At 36.0% G+C, this 20,022-nt stretch overlaps 1 protein-coding gene and 2 long non-coding RNA genes across 3 annotated transcripts; 1 reads left to right on the top strand and 2 right to left on the bottom strand.

The window, feature by feature from the left end:
• The first annotated feature begins 314 nt into the window (after positions 1 to 314).
• LOC128293914 (uncharacterized) lies at positions 315 to 1,031 on the top strand. Its single transcript, XR_008284051.1, has 2 exons — positions 315 to 457; positions 800 to 1,031. It is a non-coding gene; the product is annotated as an uncharacterized LOC128293914 (long non-coding RNA).
• A 497-nt stretch (positions 1,032 to 1,528) lies between these two features.
• LOC128293913 (uncharacterized) lies at positions 1,529 to 10,008 on the bottom strand. Its single transcript, XR_008284050.1, has 2 exons — positions 9,834 to 10,008; positions 1,529 to 1,595 (listed from the first exon to the last, which is right to left on the bottom strand). It is a non-coding gene; the product is annotated as an uncharacterized LOC128293913 (long non-coding RNA).
• Positions 10,009 to 16,111: 6,103 nt separating this feature from the next.
• On the bottom strand, positions 16,112 to 18,403 carry LOC108484909 (receptor-like protein 1). The gene has a single exon (XM_017788792.1). The coding sequence runs from the start codon at positions 18,401 to 18,403 to the stop codon at positions 16,112 to 16,114; it is 2,292 nt and encodes a 763-aa protein (XP_017644281.1).
• Between the last annotated feature and the right edge of the window lie 1,619 nt (positions 18,404 to 20,022).

The following is a 20,022-nucleotide window of genomic DNA, read 5'->3' as shown; positions in this document are numbered from 1 at the left end:
GAGGTACTGAAAATGCAATATTCCCCCTTCCTAAAATACAGCGCTTGGCCGAGGACCAATTTGAAAAATGCGACAAATTTTAGGGCCGAATTAAAAGTAAAAAATAACCTGATTGTAAATACATGAAAAAGCGGAAGGGCTATACACGCAAATAGCCCTTCCGTTTAAAAAACACGTGGATCCTCTAGCGGGTCGAGTCGGATCAGATCAGACGGGGAAGAAACGGCGTTGTTTTTGGGTCTGGGCTTGGGCACTAAAATGGTGTTGTTTAGGTAGGCTATAAAAGCCTAAAAATTTCCAAAAAAATCATCTTCACCAGCTTTTAAAAAAAAAACAAGAGAAAAAGCTCTCCTCTTCTCTCTGGGCCGACCCAGATCTCGGCCAGGAGGGCCACTGCGCGCCGTCGTTGTTCCGTCGCCGCCGGCCACCGTGGATGGTGGCCGGAACCTCAAAAAAGGTAATTTTTCTGTCCTTTCTTCGTTGTTTATATATATATGTCTATATTTGCTTGTATAAAAAAAGAAAAGAAAAAAAAGATTTAAAACTTAAAAAACGGAACGTCACCTCCTATTTCTCCGATTACGATTCTTATATTTTGATATTCACTGCTTTGGTGTTTAGATCTGTCTTTGATATCTGAAATCTATTGCTTGGTATTAAAATGGCCGAATCTATTGTTTTCATTCATAAAAAATTCGTCCCCCATTACACTGTCTTTTGATGGCTTTTATAGCCTTTTACAAATGCTTTCCCTTTTATTATTTTATGTTTGTTGTCCTTTCCTTTTAATTCCTTGCAGGTGCAGAGGGCGGTGGAGGTGACTGGTGGGGCGGTGCTGCAGGGTCGTCAGAGGCAAGTGGGGAGGTGGCAATAGTTAGGTTTAGGGTTTCTCTTTTTTTTTTTATTTGGGCTTAAGGTTTGTAGTTGGGCTAGGGGTTTTGGGCATTGTTGAGTGGGCCAAAATTGGACCTCAACAATAATGATAATATAAAAAATATAGCAATAATAAAATGATGATATTAATACATAAATGTAAATAGGGGTATAATACCTAAAATATAAAAATATAAAAACATTGATTTTTATCATTTACACTAAACATAACAATAAATATATATATTTGACATTGTAGTTTACTTGAAATTAATAGCTAACAGAGAAAATAGCCATGAATGTATATCAAGAACTTCAAAAAAACTTAATAAGGAAATGAGATGTAGCACCCCAAACCCGGCCGAGAAGTTATGGCCGGATCCGGCATGCCACATCAAAAACGTAAAAAAAAAATTTTCATTCTAAGTCTAGTAAATCGTACTTGATGTTCAAAAGATAATTTCATTATGGGTTAAAGTGAATGGAAGTCAGGCACCGTAGGAAACCTAAAAGAGGTGGTGAGTCCATCGGATCGCTATACCAAGCTCCATTCGGATCCAATCCTAGACATGCATACCGCCATTGCCACACCTTAACGTCATGGATATTTCTAGGAAACCGATTTTTAGGAAAAGTGATTAATTTTGGAAAATACTTTCATTGCGGAAGCTTTGCTTGTTGTCGTGTTATTTTGAAATCAACTGTTGTTTTTGAAAACGCGCCTATCTTAGTAATACATATTAAAATCATCAAAATAAATAAGCGGCCTTATTACATTTAAAAGCCCAAAACTTAAAACGTAAATAAAAGGATGTCCAGTTCACCGAAGAAAATCAAACTTTCGAGCGGTGGCCACTCCAATTCCCTCACAGACTCCAAGCCCACTATGGTTGGGGATTTCTGCGTGGATGAAAATAAAAGGGTGAGTTTGGGGAAACTCAGTGTAAGGAAAACCCATTCAAAGTCCAAGTCACTCAAGCCCATTGGGCTAAGCCCATTCAGTAATAACAGTGGTATGGGCCGAGCCCTTTTCATTATAATAAACCGGGCCTTAGCCCTTATTCAGATAATGATGGCCCATAGGCCCATTTCAAAATACATGCAACATCAATAACATATGCAAGCCCATTTGGGTAATAAAGTGATATTGGGCCAAAGCCCTTTTCAGATTACAATAAACCGGGCCTTAGCCCTTATTCAGATAATAAGATGGCCCATAGGCCCATTTCAAAATACATGCAACATCAATAAACATATGCAAGCCCATTTGGGGAGACTACTCAACCCACCAACCACTACACTCCACCCGCATCAACCATACACTCCATGTGGGAATAGCTCAACCCACCCAAATTTAACACTCCACAGCTTTGTACTTTTCGCTTAGTTATCAAAGAATTGAGGCAAAGCCTCCAAGACGTGGACAAGCCACTTTCAGCTTCCTCCGTCAATATCCCAAATCCCATGCATCGATAATAACAACATGGCATGCAAGAAATAACAACAAATCAAACATGCATTTAGGTCAATTTAACCCTAGGGGTATTTTGTAATTTATCTACTAGGTAAACTGTAAATTTTCCACTTTTAAAGGTATTTCAGAATTTATCTATTTTAGGGTTTTTCATGCATATTCCTACTTTTCACGTACTAACAGTAATCACGCATCGAGGGTTCTTACTGAATTGGGCCTGCTTTATCCATCATTCCAATTTTGGCCCATTAAGCCCAAAAATATCGAGGGCATAGAAATCATGCACTTTGCGGTCCAAACATTGCAGCTTACTAAAAACATTAATCGATTTACCTCACGAGCATTCGACACTCAAATCTACAAAATACCGATTTCAGCATTTCGCTTTTCGCTTTTGCCGATCTAGACTAAGAAAGAGGGTGTTAGTTACACACTTGTTTGCGATTTATATGTCGATTTAGATCCACACACGAACCGCCTACAATTGGATTACTAACACGTTAATCTAACTATTCAAATACAAACTACGATTAACCCCTTACAATATTCGCCAACCACAACTACAGATCATAGTAAGCTTATAAGAAATCAATAAGCAACTCATTAACAAATTTTTGTCAATGTTTACCACATAATCATAATTTCGCTGCAAGCTGTCTTCCTGAGCAACAGTCACTAAATTATTTATAACTGGAGCTACGAAACTCCAAATCAAGTTCCGTTAATTTTCCTTGAAAATAGACTCATATATCTTCTATCCATAAAATTTTCAGAATTTTGGTTTAGCCAATCAATACCAGATTTTTCTCAAAGTTTCCCATGTTTCACTGTTTGACTAATCTGACCACACTTCATTACGAATCAAATTTCTCATTGTACAGAATTCAAAATATGTTCTCGTTTATTCCATTTGAAACTAGACTCATTAATCTTTAATTACATAATTTATTAATCTTCTAATTCATCTCCCACAATTTATGGTGATTTTCCAAAGTCACGTTACTGCTGCTGTCCCAAGCAGATTTATTACCAAATCACTCTTTCATACACCTATCTTGCATGCATGTTATTTAAACATGTATATCACCAATCAATCATCACATATCTATGATTTTTACTTAAGCATAATCTCCATTTCATCATTTTAAAGCACAACATGTTAGCCGATTTTCCCTTTAGCATCTAAGGCACATGCATGCTTATTTGTTTGGCTCAACTTCACATATCTTCCATTTTTCATCAAAAGAACATGAAACAACAACCATTTCCTTCATTTTAATTCATGACCAAATGCTCACAACACAATTAAAAATCAAAATATACTTCAAGAGTTAAGGTAGAATCAAGAAGAACTCATGAACCTCAAGATAGAAGCAAGGTACCAAGAACTTACCTTCAATTTTCCTCCTCCTAATGACCAAATACTCAAGAGCTTTCTCTCTCTTTTCTCTTCTCTAACTTTCAGCTATGATGAACAAAGATGGACAAAACTTTGTTCTTTTCACCCTTTTTCTTTTAATAAAACTTCATATTTCATCCATTTAATTCTTTAATACAAAAGACATGAAATTCTTATCATGAAACATTTACCTAACCTATTATCATGGAACATTTACCTAACCTATTATCATGGAACACTTACCTAACCTATTATTATGAAACATTTACCTAACCTATTATTATGAAACATTTACCTAACCTATTATCAATTTGTATCAATTTGTACCATAAATTATGGATATCAAGTACTCATATTGTCTACAACAACATGATGGCTAGCCACTTCATGTAAATGGGAGGTTTGTCATGCAAATCCTCCTATTTTGCACTCCTATTTATTTGGCCACCTCAATTTAGCCTATAGCATTTTCAAACATTTTCACATAAGTCCTATTTCATAATTTCACTCCCTTTTTCTTATGGAACAAAAATTAACTAAAATTACCGGTTCTATCTTAAGCTTGGGCCTTCTAGAGGCCCACAAACATAATTAAACCTATGCCAACATTCACGAATTCCCTAAAATTGGGGCGTTATAACTCTACCCCTTAAAGAAATTTCGCCTCAAATTTACTTGATCCAAATAGTTAAGGGTATTGTTGACGATAGTCTCTTCTCGATTCCCAAGTAGCTTCTTCCTCCCATGATTACGCCTACAAGACTTTTACCAACGGAACCGACTTCCTTCTTAGAACTTTAACCTCTCGATCTAAAATTTGTATGAGTTCTTCCTCAAAGGTCAAATCAGTCCTTACTTCAATCTCCTCCACCTGGCACAACATGTGAGGGATCCGATCGATATCGTCTTAACATAGACACATGAAAACGTCATGGATTTTGTCTAACTCGTGGTAACTCTAATCGATACGCCATCGCCCTACTCGCTTAAGAACTCGATAAGGCCCTATAAACCGCGGACTCAATTTGCCTTTCTTCAATCTCAAGATCTTCTTCCAAGGTGAAACCTTTAAAAAACCATATCCCCAACCGCGAACTCTATCTCTTTGCGCTTTAGGTCCGTGATACGACTTTCGCTCATCGATGCCTCTTTAATCGATCTCTTATCAACTTAACCTTACTTTCAAGATCTACCACCAACTCCGGTCCAAGAACTTGTCGCTCACCCAACTCGTCCAACACGAGGCGCACGACATCTCCGCCCATAAAGTGCCTCATATGGAGCCATCTGAATACTTGCTTGGTAGTGTTATTGTATGCAAACTCCGCCAATGGCAAGTAGTCCTCCCAACTCCCACGAAAATTGATGATACAACCCCTTAACATATCCTCCAAAATCAATAACCTCTCCGATCGTCCATCTGCTTGTGGGTGAAAGGCGATCGAAATCCAAACGTGTACCCAATGCCTCCTGCAACTTCTTCCGAACCGAGATGTAAACCTAGGGTCTCGGTCGGAAATAATCGACACGGCACTCCATGTAGTCGCACTATCTCGCCACATACAACCTAGCCAACTTTTGCAGGAGTAATCAAGACGAACCGGTATGAAATGGGCGATTTTGTTAACCTATCCACCACTACCCACACGTAATCTTTCTTGGTGGGTGTCAAAGGTAGCCCACTCACAAAGTCCATAGTGACTCTCTCCCACTTCCACAATGGAATTTTCACCGGTTGTAGTAATCCGTATGAAATTGATGTTCACTTTCACTTGTCGGCATGTCGACATTTCCCACTAACTCACATTATTTCGCTTAAGCCTGTGCCACCAATGCAGTTCTCGCAAGTCGTGATACAACTTATTCCTCCGGGATGCATGGCACAAAGTCCTCCATGAGCTTCCTTCAATATTGACTTTCTCAAGTCGAGTCCTTTGAACACAAATTCTTCCTCGGAAGCATAAAACTCCTTCAAGATTCAGGTCCAAAATCCTCATTCTCACCCTTCTCAACTTGTCAAACCAAGAATCAACGAGTTATCCTTCAACTGCTTTTTCTTTAATTTGTTCGGTCCCAATAGGCCTCACTTGCAATTCGCTAACAGACTTCCATCATCAAACAGACTCAAACGTGCAAACAAGGCTCTCAAATCGAAACAACCCTTCGACTCAACGATCACCACCACGTTAGCCTTACAGGTGGTACTCAATCGATCAGTCGTAATCCTTAAGCAACTCTACCCATCTTCGTTGCCTAAGGTTTAACTCCTTCGAGTTAACAGATACTTTAGGCTTTTATGGTCGTGTATATGATACACTTTTCTCCATATAAGTAATGTCTCCAGATTTTCAACGCAAAGATCACCATTGCTAGCTCTAAGTCGTATGCGTAGGGTAGTTCGCTTCATGAGACTTAAGTCGCCGGAAGCATAGCGACCACCTTACCCTCTTGCATCAAGACACATCCTAACCCCACATGTGACGATCGTCAGTACACAGTGAAGTCCTTCCAGACTCGGTTGAATCAACACCGGTGCTTCATCAATACCTTTTTCAAATGGTCAAAAGCTTTTTGTGACTCTCGGTCCAGATAAATGCTACCCTTTCCTTATCAGCCATCAATGGTGCAAAGAATCGAGAAAATCCTTCTACAAACCTTCGGTAATAGCCCGCCAAACCCGTAAAACTCCGAATTCCGACATCGATTTTGGTGGCTTCCATCCTAATCGCCTCAATTTTTCGAGGATCCACTCTAATTCCTTCAAAGAAACCACATGACCTAGAAAAGCCACTTCGCAACCAAAATTCACACTTACTAAACTTTGCATACGTTCCTTCTCTCTCAAAGACTTGCAAGACAATACGTAGATGCTCCTCATGTTTCTCCTCGGTTTCCGAGTATACCAGAATATCATCGATGAAAACTACCACGAATCGGTCCAAGTAAGGTTGGAACACTCGATTCATTAGATCCATGAAAGCGGCAGGTGCGTTCGTCAACCCAAACGGCATAACTAGAAACTCGTAATGACCATATCGAGTCTTGAATGCTGTCTTATGAATATCCACTTCCTTTACCCTTAACTGATGGTATCCAGATCGAAGGTCAATCTTGGAAAATACCGAAGCTCCTCTAAGTTGGTCAAATAAATCATCAATCCTTGGCAGAGGGTATTTGTTCTTTATCGTCAGTTTGTTCAACTGGCGGTAATCGATGCACATGCGCATTGTCCTGTCCTTTTTCTTCACAAATAGCACTGGTGCTCCCCATGGAGATATTCTTGGCCTAATGAAGCCCCTATCCAACAACTCTTGAATTTGAGCCTTTAACTCCACTAACTCCTTCGGTGCCATTCTATACGGTGCGATGGATACAGACGCCGTTCCAGGTAACAAATCTATTCGAACTCAACTTCCGGTTCGGAGATAATCCCGAAGCTCCTCCGAAAAACATCTTGGAACTCCTTTACGGTCCTAACCTTATCCACTTGTCAGTCCCTCCTCTTCCGATCGACTTACAAATGCCAAATAAACCTCACAACCTTCCGAATCCACTTTTCACTCTTAATGCCGACACCACATTGGACAAATAATCCATTCGCTCACCTATCACCATAACCTCCTCATCCTTTGTGGTCCTTAACACCATTCGCTTAGCGGCACAATCCAGAGTCGCGTTATGTTTAACAAGCCATCCATTCCCAAATGAGATCAAACTCTCCGAATGGTAACTCCATCAAATCTCCAGGAAAATCTTACCTTGAGTTTCTAAGGGTACATCCTATACGCTTTGTCTACCCTAACCGAAAGTGACCCAAAGGACTTAGTACAGATACCCCACTCACAATCTCCTCGAGTGCACACCCAACGACCCAGATATGGCACATGCAACATAGGAATGAGTAGATCCAACATCCACCAAGACAAGATATCGGCATGCTAAAAATAAAAACGTACCGATTATGACGTCAAAAGGCACCCTCTCGCATGACGAGCAAAGATATACCAAAGTCGGCCGACGAGCCTCGGTGTTAATAGTACCTTGCCGGTGCCCCACGTCCATGGCCATTGCCATCGCGACCTCGGCCATGACCTCTCAACGGCGACGGTCCACCTCATTGCTGTTTGCCGGGTTGCATGACCCTTTGTTCAACCACTTGAGCTCGAAATGCCTCTTAGGACAATCCCGATCTTATGTTCCTTTGATCCACAACGAAGACAAGCCCGTAACGTTTCCAACATTCCCCAAATGCATTCTACCACAATCTCCACAAGCTTGTGGTCTAACAAGATTCACCGGAACCGCCGAATCGGTTCTTCCATCCTAGCTCTCTTAACATTCCGGTTTGCGCACCGGTTGGTCCAAAGATCTCTCCGAATCGATTTCGATCCTCGTCATGGTTCCTCGCTCACTTGCTTCACCTCTTCGCTATCTTAGCCTTTTCTATCAAGCAGCAAAATCGCTCTCTTTATGGAGCTATGAGCACCCTTAGCTCATCCCCGAGGCCATCCTCAAAGCGAACATCGCGCCAGATTCGGTAGAGACAATACCATTAGCATACCGGCTCAATCGCGTAAACTCGCCTCATATTCAAGAACGGTCTTACCACCCGGGTCAAGTTCAGAATTCCTTCCTTCAAGATCCACATAGCTAGCTTCGACATACTTCGCCTTGAAGGATCGCTTAAATAACTCCTGTGTTACCCTCTCACTGGGTACCTCTCTCACAAATGATCCACCACCGACACGCCTCATCCGTAGTAAGGATATCGCTCCTTTTAACTTTTGCTCTCTCGAAGCGGTCCAAGTCATCCATAATCCGCTCGTGGCTTCCACCAAGATTACCACATTTGGGGCTACTCCAGATACACCCCTAAAAACTTCCGCTCTGTTGGCCCGGAGTCGCTCAGAAATGGACCCCCTATTCATGGGCCCGATATTAGCTCCAGCCACCCTTTCCAAAACTCTTAACATGGCCTGGGACAGAGCGCCATCCCCCGTGGCTCGATCATACGGCCCATTCTCATCCACCGGTGGTGGTCGTGCTACTCCAGCGGGTATGTGTTCAGAAGACGAAGATCCGGCTTGAGTACTACCTCGGCCTTGACCACGGCCTCGACCACGGCCTCGACCACGGCCTCTTCCCCGAGTAGCTCTCGTACTCATATCGATTTATCTGATTACAATTTTATGCAGTTAGTTTACTGTTTCCACTGTTTATTATAGAATATCTTATGAACAGATAAGGTTTCAAAGTTGTTCTCGCGTAACCACAGTTTAGCTACTATCTCAGTTTCCTAGGGCTTAGTTTACCCTACGGCCTCGGCCAGAGCCTTTATGCTATATTATCTATAGTACTATCTCTAAGGTTTAGTACTAACTACAAGATGCGATTCAAGATATAAAATGAATAGTACTTACAGCCTTGGTGCCGGGGATTCAGTGTGCCACCTCATCAGTTTTCAGATAAACTCAAAAGATTTAAACTTTTTGAAATCCATTTTCCAAATATTTGTGTAAAAAAAATAAGTTCGGAGATTATCTCCTTTAAACAGAAAATTTATTTTCAAAAGTCAGTTTTTTTTTTGGCATAAAGTTTTGAAAACCCTTTTTAGACCCGATCCACAGCCGAGTTATTGCAACCTAGGCTCTGATACCACTAAATGTAGCACCCCAAACCCGACCGAGAAGTTATGGCCGGATCCGGCATGCCACATCAAAAACGTAAAAAAAAAATTTCCATTCTAAGTCTAGAAAATCGTACTTGATGTTCAAAAGATAATTTCATTATGGGTTAAAGTGAATAGAAGCTGTGCACCAGGTAGGAAACCGGAAAAGAGGTGGTGAGTCCATCGGATCGCTAATACCAAGCTCCATTCGGATCCAATCCTAGACATGCATACCGCCATTGCCACACCTTAACGTCATGGATATTTCTAGGAAACCGATTTTTAGGAAAAGTGATTAATTTTGGAAAATACTTTCATTGCGGAAGCTTTGCTTGTTGTCGTGTTATTTTGAAATCAACTGTTGTTTTTGAAAACACGCCCTAAAGCAATCTAGTTTCAACAGTTAAAATAAGTAATACCTATCTTAGTAATACATATTAAAATCATCAAAAATAAATAAGCGGCCTTATTACATTTAAAAGCCCAAAAACTTAAAACGTAAATAAAAGGATGTCCAGTTCACCAGAAGAAAATCAAACTTTCGAAGCGGTGGCCACTCCGAATTCCCTCATGACTCCAAGCCCACTATGGTTGGGGATTTCTGCGTGGATGAAAATAAAAGGGTGAGTTTGGGGAAACTCGGTGTGTAAGGAAAACCCATTCAAAGTCCAAGTCACTCAAGCCCATTGGGCTAAGCCCATTCAGTAATAAGTGGTCTGGGCGAGCCCTTTCAGACATACAATAAACCGGGCCTTAGCCCTTATTCAGATAATAAGATGGCCCATAGGCCCATTTCAAAATACATGCAACATCAATAACATATGCAAGCCCATTTGGGTAATAAGTGATATGGGCCAAAGCCCTTTTCAGATTATAATAAACCGGGCCTTAGCCCCTTATTCAGATAACAAGATGGCCCATAGGCCCATTTCAAAATACATGCAACATCAATAAACATATGCAAGCCCATTTGGGAGACTACTCAACCCACCAACCACTACACTCCACCGTACCACCATACACTCCATGTGGGGAATAGCTCAACCCACCCAAATTTAACACTCCACAGCTTGCACCTTTTGCTTAGTTATCAAAGAATTGAGGCAAAGCCTCCAAGACGTAGACAAGCCACTTTCAGTACTTCCTCCGTCAATATCCCAATTCCATGCATCGATAATAACAACATGGCATGCAAGAAATAACAACAATCAAACATGCATTTAGGTCAATTTAACCCTGGGGTATTTTTAATTTATCTACTAGGGGTAAAACTATAAATTTTCCACTTTTAAAGGTATTTCAGAATTTATCTATTTTAGGGTTTTTCATGCATATTCCTACTTTTCACGCACTAATGTAATCACGCATCGAGGGTTCTTACCGAATTGGGCCGTTGGCCCATCATTCCAATTTTGGCCCATTAAGCCCAAAAATATCGAGGGCATAGAAATCATGCACTTTGCGGTCCAAACATTGCAGCTTACTAAAAACATTAATCGATTTACCTCACGAGCATTCGCAGACACTCAAATCTACAAAATACCGATTTTCAAGATTTCGCTTTTCGCTTTTGCCGATCTAGACTAAGAAAGAGGGTGTTAGTTACACACTTGTTTGCGACGATATGCTGACGAGATCCACACACGAACCGCCTACAATTGGATTACTAACACGTTAATCTAACTATTCAAATACAAACTACGTATTAACCCCTTACAATATTCGGCCAACCACAACTACAGATCATAGTAAGCTTATAAGAAATCAATAAGCAACTCATTAACAAATTTTTGTCAATGTTTACCACATAATCATAATTTCGCTGCAAGCTGTCTTCCTGAGCAACAGTCACTAAATTATTTATAACTGGAGCTACGAAACTCCAAATCAAGTTCCGTTAATTTTCCTTGAAAATAGACTCATATATCTTCTATCCATAAAATTTTCAGAATTTTTGGTTTAGCCAATCAATACCAGATTTTTCTCAAAGTTTCCCATGTTTCACTGTTTGACTAATCTGACCACACTTCATTACGAATCAAATTTCTCATTGTACAGAATTCAAAATATGTTCTCGTTTATTCCATTTGAAACTAGACTCATTAATCTTTAATTACATAATTTATTAATCTTCTAATTCATCTCCCACAATTTATGGTGATTTTCCAAAGTCACGTTACTGCTGCTGTCCCAAGCAGATTTATTACCAAATCACTCTTTCATACACCTATCTTGCATGCATGTTATTTAAACATGTATATCACCAATCAATCATCACATATCTATGATTTTACTTAAGCATAATCTCCATTTCATCATTTTAAAGCACAACATGTTAGCCGATTTTCCCTTTAGCATCTAAGGCACATGCATGCTTATTTGTTTGGCTCAACTTCACATATCTTCCATTTTTCATCAAAAGAACATGAAACAACAACCATTTCCTTCATTTTAATTCATGACCAAATGCTCACAACACAATTAAAAATCAAAATATACTTCAAGAGTTAAGGTAGAATCAAGAAGAACTCATGAACCTCAAGATAGAAGCAAGGTACCAAGAACTTACCTTCAATTTTCCTCCTCCTAATGACCAAATACTCAAGAGCTTTCTCCTCTCTTTTCTCTTCTCTAACTTTCAGCTATGATGAACAAAGATGGACAAAACTTTGTTCTTTTCACCCCTTTTTCTTTTAATAAAACTTCATATTTCATCCATTTAATTCTTTAATACAAAAGACATGAAATTCTTATCATGAAACATTTACCTAACCTATTATCATGGAACATTTACCTAACCTATTATCATGGAACACTTACCTAACCTATTATTATGAAACATTTACCTAACCTATTATTATGAAACATTTACCTAACCTATTATCAATTTGTATCAATTTGTACCATAAATTATGGATATCAAGTACTCATATTGTCTACAACAACATGATGGCTAGCCACTTCATGTAAAATGAGAGGTTTGTCATGCAAATCCTCCTATTTTGCACTCCTATTTATTTGGCCACCTCAATTTAGCCTATAGCATTTTCAAACATTTTCACATAAGTCCTATTTCATAATTTCACTCTCTTTTTCTTATGGAACAAAAAATTAACTAAAATTAACCGGTTCTATCTTAAGCTTGGGCCTTCTAGAGGCCCACAAACATAATTAAACCTATGCCAACATTCACAGAATTCCCAAAAATTGGGGCGTTACATGAGATTTACTTGTAAGATAGAAGGAGAGGAAAAACAAACCACAATTTATTGTTTTTAAAATAGTATTTATAATTTTTACATTCTTAATATTTCATTTTCGGTAAAAGCATTCACTCCTATTATTTTAAGGATGCTCAATTACCCTTTTAGGTTTGAATAAAATTTCATAAACTTCTTTGAGATATATTACTAATTTAACCATTATACCCTTATTATATATTTTTATTTAGTTTATTTCTTCCTTTATTTTCATTTACAATATATTGAGAATTTAATAATATATTGCTGTGTTGCAAAATTAAATATATTTGACTTTTTTAAGAAAAGGTAAACTATAAAAATAGTCATTTTGTTTGTTTCACATTACATTTTAGTTATTTATATTTGAAATGTTACGTGTTAGTCACTTATGCTATCGTTTTGTTACAGAGTAGTTACTTTACTGTTAAGCTTAGTTACATCAGTCCTATGTAGCAGTCCAAATGGGCTTTAAATGCCAACTTGGACGTCTTATGTGGAAGTCCACATTAAATTTATTTAATTAAAAATATATTTTCATCCCAGCAGCTGGACATCCCAGTTGATATTTAAACTAATTTGAACTATTACGTAGGATTGCCGTTAGGGAGGTAACGGGGTTTAATAGTAGAGTGATCACTTCGTAACAAAATCAAAACGTAGGTGACTAAAACGTAACATTTGAAACATAAGTGACTAAAATATAATCTAAAGAAAACAAAAGTGATTATTTTTATAGTTTACCAAAAAAAATATGTTTAACTTCAACAAAATTAAATATTGTTTAATGTTGTTGAGATGAATTCATTAAATTGTTTTATATAAAATTAATTAATTGCTATTTATATAAAATATGTTTAATTTTGGAAATGGTTGGGGGCTTGATATGAGCCTTTCGGCTGGAGAAGAAAGGAGAACGAGGGAGATGAGATAATATCTAAGGCATTTTGGGTTTTTTTTTTTTTAAAATAAAAGTTAAAAAGTTTTCTTTGAAGCACAATTTTTAAAGCAGGTTTTAAATAGTAAAGTAAAACAGCATGGGTTTGGAAAAAGTAAAGCAGCATGGTGGTTTGGAAGTCCGGGCATTTCCCCTTGAATGGGTGATTTCCGTAATTAGTCCCCACTTTCGCACAAGTTTTCAATTAACCCTATTTGCATATTATTTGTTTTTTTTTTAAATTTTTCCTGAAATTTATGTGTTGTTGCAATTTAGCCTGCACCTAGGTGCAGCGTTTTTGAGGGCTTGGGGATAATTTCCAGTTAGTCCCTCTCTTTTTCACGTGCATTCAATTCGGATCCTCTTGTTAATGTGATGTTTAGTTTTTAGATCTCAGATTTTTTTTTAATCTCAAATTTGTCCCTGATTTGATTTCTTTGTTTATTACTTTTCTGTTTTATTATTATTTATTTTAAATCTTTCCATATACTATTCATTTCAACTATTTTTTCTGTTTAATTTCCTTTATGTATATATTATTTATATTAAGCTATTTGTATTTTATATATATTATTTATTCATATATATATATATATATATATATATATATTGTTTGGTATATCATTTATATTGTTGTTATTTTTTTACACTTATATATATGTAAATATTTCTTATATCATCATTTTTGAAGTGTTGTACATTATGTTTTTTGTATATATTATTGATTTTATATTATTTTGTGTATATATATTTCTTCTAAGGACCCTATTTTAAATGGTATATTTTATTTATTTTGAATACTTTCATATACAAATAGCTTTGTTTTTTATATATATAAAATGTTCATTTCAAGTATATTATTTATTTAAATCGACAAATACTATGTTATATATTACTTTCTTTTTTTATATACATTATGTATTTTGAAATTTTATTTATATATTATTATTTCATATATTATTTTATTTTTATTATTTTAATTTATTTTAATTTTCATGTATGTTACTTTAAGATTTTTATATATATTTGTTTGTTGGCATATTGATGATTCCAAATTGCATTTCTTCTAAATCATCTATTTTATTTGTTTTAAAACTTGCCATATGTTGTCCGTGTCAATTTGCTTGGAATTTCTTTAAATTTATTTTTAATTCATTAGCCTTCAAATGTATATTAGCATTTTTATAATATATGGTATGTTGCCATTGCATGTGCCCTAATTCGTTCCTTGGTGTTTTTTCATTATTTATTCATGTCATATTATTGTTTTTACCCTTAAACAAACCAAAACAAGTGTATTTCGATTCGGTTTTTATAATTGTTTAGTGGAAAAATTTTCAAAACAAAGGTGATGTTAGATGTTTTGGAAATTCAGGAAATCTGTCCTAACGTGCTGGGTTTCAATTTTCCGTTTGCTCAAATAATCAAAGATCCCTTCAAAATTTCGTTTGTGTTTTCTAAACTTCAAAACAAGGCAAGATTCTATGTTTGGAAATTCGAGAAATCGTGTCCTAACGTGCTGGGTTTCGATTTTCCATTTGGCCAAATAATGGAATACCTTTTTAAGGTTTCATTGCGTAAGGTGATCTTAGTTTTGGAAGTTTAAAATATCGTGTCCTAACGTGCTGGATGTGGTATTTTATTTCTTTGGAACGAGTGAGTCTTAAAATTCAATTCGAATTGTTCATACATTTTTAAAGGAATCGTATTTTAATTTTTTTCCCCCTTTCAAATTTTCAACGGTAGGACATTCAATAATCAATCGGTACCAATTTTGGGCGTCACGAGGGTGCTAACCCTTCCTCATGCGTAATCGACTCCCGAACCCTTTTTCTCAATTTTCATAGACCTAAAATTATTATTTTAATAAATCAAATGTTTTATTAAAATGATCAGTCTCAAGGTGATCCGATTACACCTCAAAGAAGGTTGGTGGCGACTCCATACCTTGTTTTAAAGTCGATCCCCTGTTTTTCCAAAACTTTAAAAATGGTTTCGACACTATATAAATATTAAAAAAACATACAATAGTATTGTAATTTTTATTATTCCATAAATGGTGTATATAATTATTAAAAAACACCTTACCCTAAAAACTTTGGCATACAGAAAATTATTCATTTAATAAATATATTTATTCTTCTTTTTCAAAAGAAAAATGTTTACTCTTAGGCTTTATTAGTAGATTAGGTTATAAACTATACTCCAATTCCCAGATTTTTTTTATTAGAAATAAATATGAAGATTGCATTGATGCTACTTTTCCTTTGCATGCTTCTTCCATTAAAATTAAGTTTGCTCTCTCTTTCAGGATAACACAAATTCAAGTTATATGGGAAAGAATGCGCAAATTTAAAAAGCCCATTATTGAAATCAAACTAACTGAAATAGCAGTGAAACTAAGAATATGGCTTGTGGGAGTTTTTATTCAGTTCCATAAGAGCACTTTAAATCCACGTCTTAACACAGTTGCTACATATAAACATGGCATTGCAATCGACAAATTTCACAACAAAATTTTCTACATGTTTCCAGTACAAAAATTTCTGGGGAAATTATCTACCACAAAATAGTAGCAGGAATCAACGACCATTTGTATATAGTAAAACCATGTTTGCCTCCAATAAGGATTTATGTACAGCACAGCTGCGATACACAATAGCACCATCACGTAACATGCGAAGAAGCTTCCATAGAAGGCATCCATATCAATGAAACCATGGCCTTCTTTGTTGCCAGCCGAAGCCTTCGGTGCCAATGGTGTTTCCACGGGCGAACAATTCTTCCCCACCAATGAGCCACAAAGAAAAGGATTCCCTATGTAGTTGCTTTCATCAAATGCTCCCAATTGTCCAATCCTTTCAGGTGTCTTTCCAGATAAATTGTTGTATGACACATTGAAGTATCCCAGGAAATGTAACACCGCAAATTCAGCAGGGATGTTCCCTGTCAAATTGTTGTAGGAAAGATCTAGACTTTCCATGTCCATGAGGTTAGAAAATGCTCGTGGCACTGGTCCAGTCAAGCTATTGTGAGAAAGGTTCAATGTGAAGAGCTTCATAATGCTTTTTGTTTCAAAACTAATTTCACCGGTGAGCTTGTTGCAGGAGAGATCAATTCCAGACATGTATTGAAGCATTCTTCTCTTGTAATTGTAGGATCTGCTCTTTACTGTGTATTCTATTGAAACTTCAATGGACATCAAGTTGTTGTTGTCGAAAAAAGACAGAGAATACCGAATATATTGCTCGATTACGTAGTTCAGCGCACTAACTTTTAAACAAGAAGGAATACCACCGGAGAGATTGTTTTGAGAAAGATCAATCAGGCTTAAACGATCCAACTTGCATAATTGAATTGGAATTTCACCCTCAAAGTGGTTCCCCTTTAAGAGAAGATAACTTAAGTCAGAAAGGTTGCTAATCCAACTTGGAATGTTGCCATTCAAGTGGTTATAGCTGAGATCCAATATCACCAACAAAGAGCTGTCACAAAAAGCATTCGGTAACGCTCCTTGTAGCATATTTTTAGATAAATGAACTTCGCTAACCGATACAGGCTTGAAGCAAGATGGTAAAGTCCCAGACAAACTGTTCATGGAAAGGTCCAAAATTTTCAGATTGAGATTGAGACCACAAATTGCCCTTGGTATTGAACCATTAAGTTGATTATCTGCCATGGAAACTTGTTCCAAATTCAAAACATTTCCCCTCCATTGTGGCAACTTACCAAAGAGTTGGTTCCTGCTCACATCCAATGCTACCAGCTTTGACATATTCCAAATCCAACTTGGGACTTCACCATAGATAGAGTTATTGCTGAGATCTAGTATATTCAAGTAAGAGCAGTTAGCTAAGACATTTGGGATCATCCCAGTGAAGTTATTTCCACTTAATTCGAGCTCCAACAAGCTCGTTAGATTAAAATTTTCAGAGAAAATTGATCCTTGTAATTTGTTATTTGATAAAGCAAGGAATTGTAATGAAGAGCAGCCCATAACCATGTGCTCAGGTATCTCTCCGGACAATTGGTTGATTGATAAGTCCAAAACTTGTAGGAAACTCATATCACCAAATGAAGAGGGAATGGTGCCATTGAAATAATTATTTGACATGTTCAAATACATCAAAAATGGTAGATGCACTCCAATTCTTACTGGAATGTTGCCACCGAAGGCATTGTTGGATATATCCAAATATGCTAAAGTAGAATGCACATGCGATGGCACTTGAAAAGGCCCTGATAGAGAGCAATTCACGAGATTCAGGGTCATTAGCATCGTGTTGTTTTCCAACAACCAAAACGGAGATCGATCCACTTTGAAATATATGTCTGAGAGAGTAACAGACTGCAACTCACTTTGATGGTACAAGAATTGTGGAAATGACCCACCACTTCCACAACAAGATAAGCGGATGGAACTCAATTGGAACCTTGGAGCCGAAGAATGCGACATCTCATGATCATCAGCATGTATGGTGTTGTTATCTGCATAGAGGTTCTTGAGTTTTGAAAGGTTGAACAAGGGTCTTAACGAGCTTGGGATGTGAAATTTATTGTTTGAAATATTCGACGATCGGAGTGATGTTAGACTTTCAAGGGCAGATATATTTCCAGAGAATTGATTAGAAGAGAGGTCCAAATATTCAAGCAACGTTAGGCTCTGAAGGGCAGATATATTTCCAAAGAATTGATTAGAAGAGAGGTCTAAAGATTCAAGAAATGTTAGGCTTTGAAGGATAGATATATTTCCGGAATATTGATTGTAAGAGAGAGATAATATTTTAAGGGAGGTGTGGTTGGAGAAACACATGGGTAAGCTACCCTTTAAATTACAACCATTGATATCTAACTCTTGGAGATTTGTCAATTCACAGGCATCTGCAAAAATAGTAGTATTATATGTATATATTTAAAGAGTTTACAAATGGGTAAAAATCTAAATAATAAATAAAATATGTTCAATTAATTAGAATAATAATCAATTCAATATAAAATATGCAAGAGTGAAAAGTAGAATATATTCAAATCTAACTCATAATAAATTTAGATAAAACTCATACATAACGGGCTTTAAACTTACAATTATTTGGGAGAGAATCTACACGTGATGGGATTCGAAGCTAGGCATTCAAGATACTAAGCCCTAATTCTTTGCCTTTAATGTGTTTAACTTTTTCTCTAGTCCATATGGTTTGTAGAAATTTAAAATTTTAGTCTTTCTACTTGTGCAATTTGAAATTTAAAGACTAATTGGTATATTGTTAATGAATTTTATTAAATTTGAATATATGCATTTTAATATTCAAAGGTTGATTCAAAAAATAGAAGTAGTTAATTTATTTATTTATTTATATATAAAATCAAAATTATAAAGTGGATTTGAATATCCTTCTTTATGGCTTTATGTGAATAAGCAAAGCAAATTCACAAGTATCTATCCATATCCATTTTAAATCCAAATATTATCTGAATTTATAGCATTGAATATTAAAAAAAAACATATCAAATTTATAGATATCTGAATCTATAATCCGAATTACCACAAGAGAAATTATATTTCAAAATTCAAAAAGCAACACTTTTATATATATTAAATCTAGAGATATATAAAAGTAAAATGATGAGTAACTGAAAATAGAATATTTACCATGCATAAGTGGAGTGTTGTTACCGTCAATATGATGGGCAGTCAATTTTTTAAGAGAAATGAGTGGTCCAAAAACTTGAATAAAGTTTGAAGGTAAAGATGATGATTCCAACTCCAACTCTTCCAAACTTCTCAAATTTAATCTTTCTGTTCAATAACATTAACTGTAAGTTATATTTTGAAGAAAATATGGGAAACAAAGTAAATTTATAAAACTATGAAGAAAATAAGTTTCATTCTTTGTGTAATTAAGAAGTAATTAAGAAGCTAGTCTAGTTATTGGTAATAATATCTATTCAATTGTTGAGTTTTGCTAATTTGCTGTACATAAATTATTAAACCATTGATTTTTACTAATTCATTATTTTTAAAGTACATATAATTTTTTTTCCGTAAAATATGAGGATCAAATCCTAACAAAATAAAATAGAGAGATTAACTTCTCAATTTTCATAAAATAAAGGAATGAATTTTATGATTACAACATTTTGAGTTTTCTTATATATTATTCAAAAAAGTTTAATAATTTATTGTATTCTCATCTTTACATCCTTTCATTTTTATTTTTTTTGAAAATAGATCCGCAGAATGCATTAGTTTGACGGAAAATTACAACGTTGAAAAAATAATTTCCTAATAAAAACCCTAAAACACTTAAACGGCACCTTAGCATCCTTTCATAAATTAAAACTACTAAATTAATTAATCAAATTTTTTCTAAAAAATCTGGAAAATGGATTTAAAACAAAAATTTGACCTTATAATTATATATTATCAAATAT

This window comes from Gossypium arboreum, chromosome 6 (genome assembly GCF_025698485.1).
Source record: "Gossypium arboreum isolate Shixiya-1 chromosome 6, ASM2569848v2, whole genome shotgun sequence".
NCBI classification, from domain to species: domain Eukaryota; kingdom Viridiplantae; phylum Streptophyta; class Magnoliopsida; order Malvales; family Malvaceae; genus Gossypium; species Gossypium arboreum.
This window is presented reverse-complemented; position numbering and strand designations above follow the sequence as displayed.

What these genes read in the sequence shown, in the direction of transcription:
- LOC108484909 (XM_017788792.1), bottom strand. Translation starts at nt 18,403, where the DNA reads ATGTGTTTCTCCAACCACACCTCCCTTAAAATATTATCTCTCTCTTAC.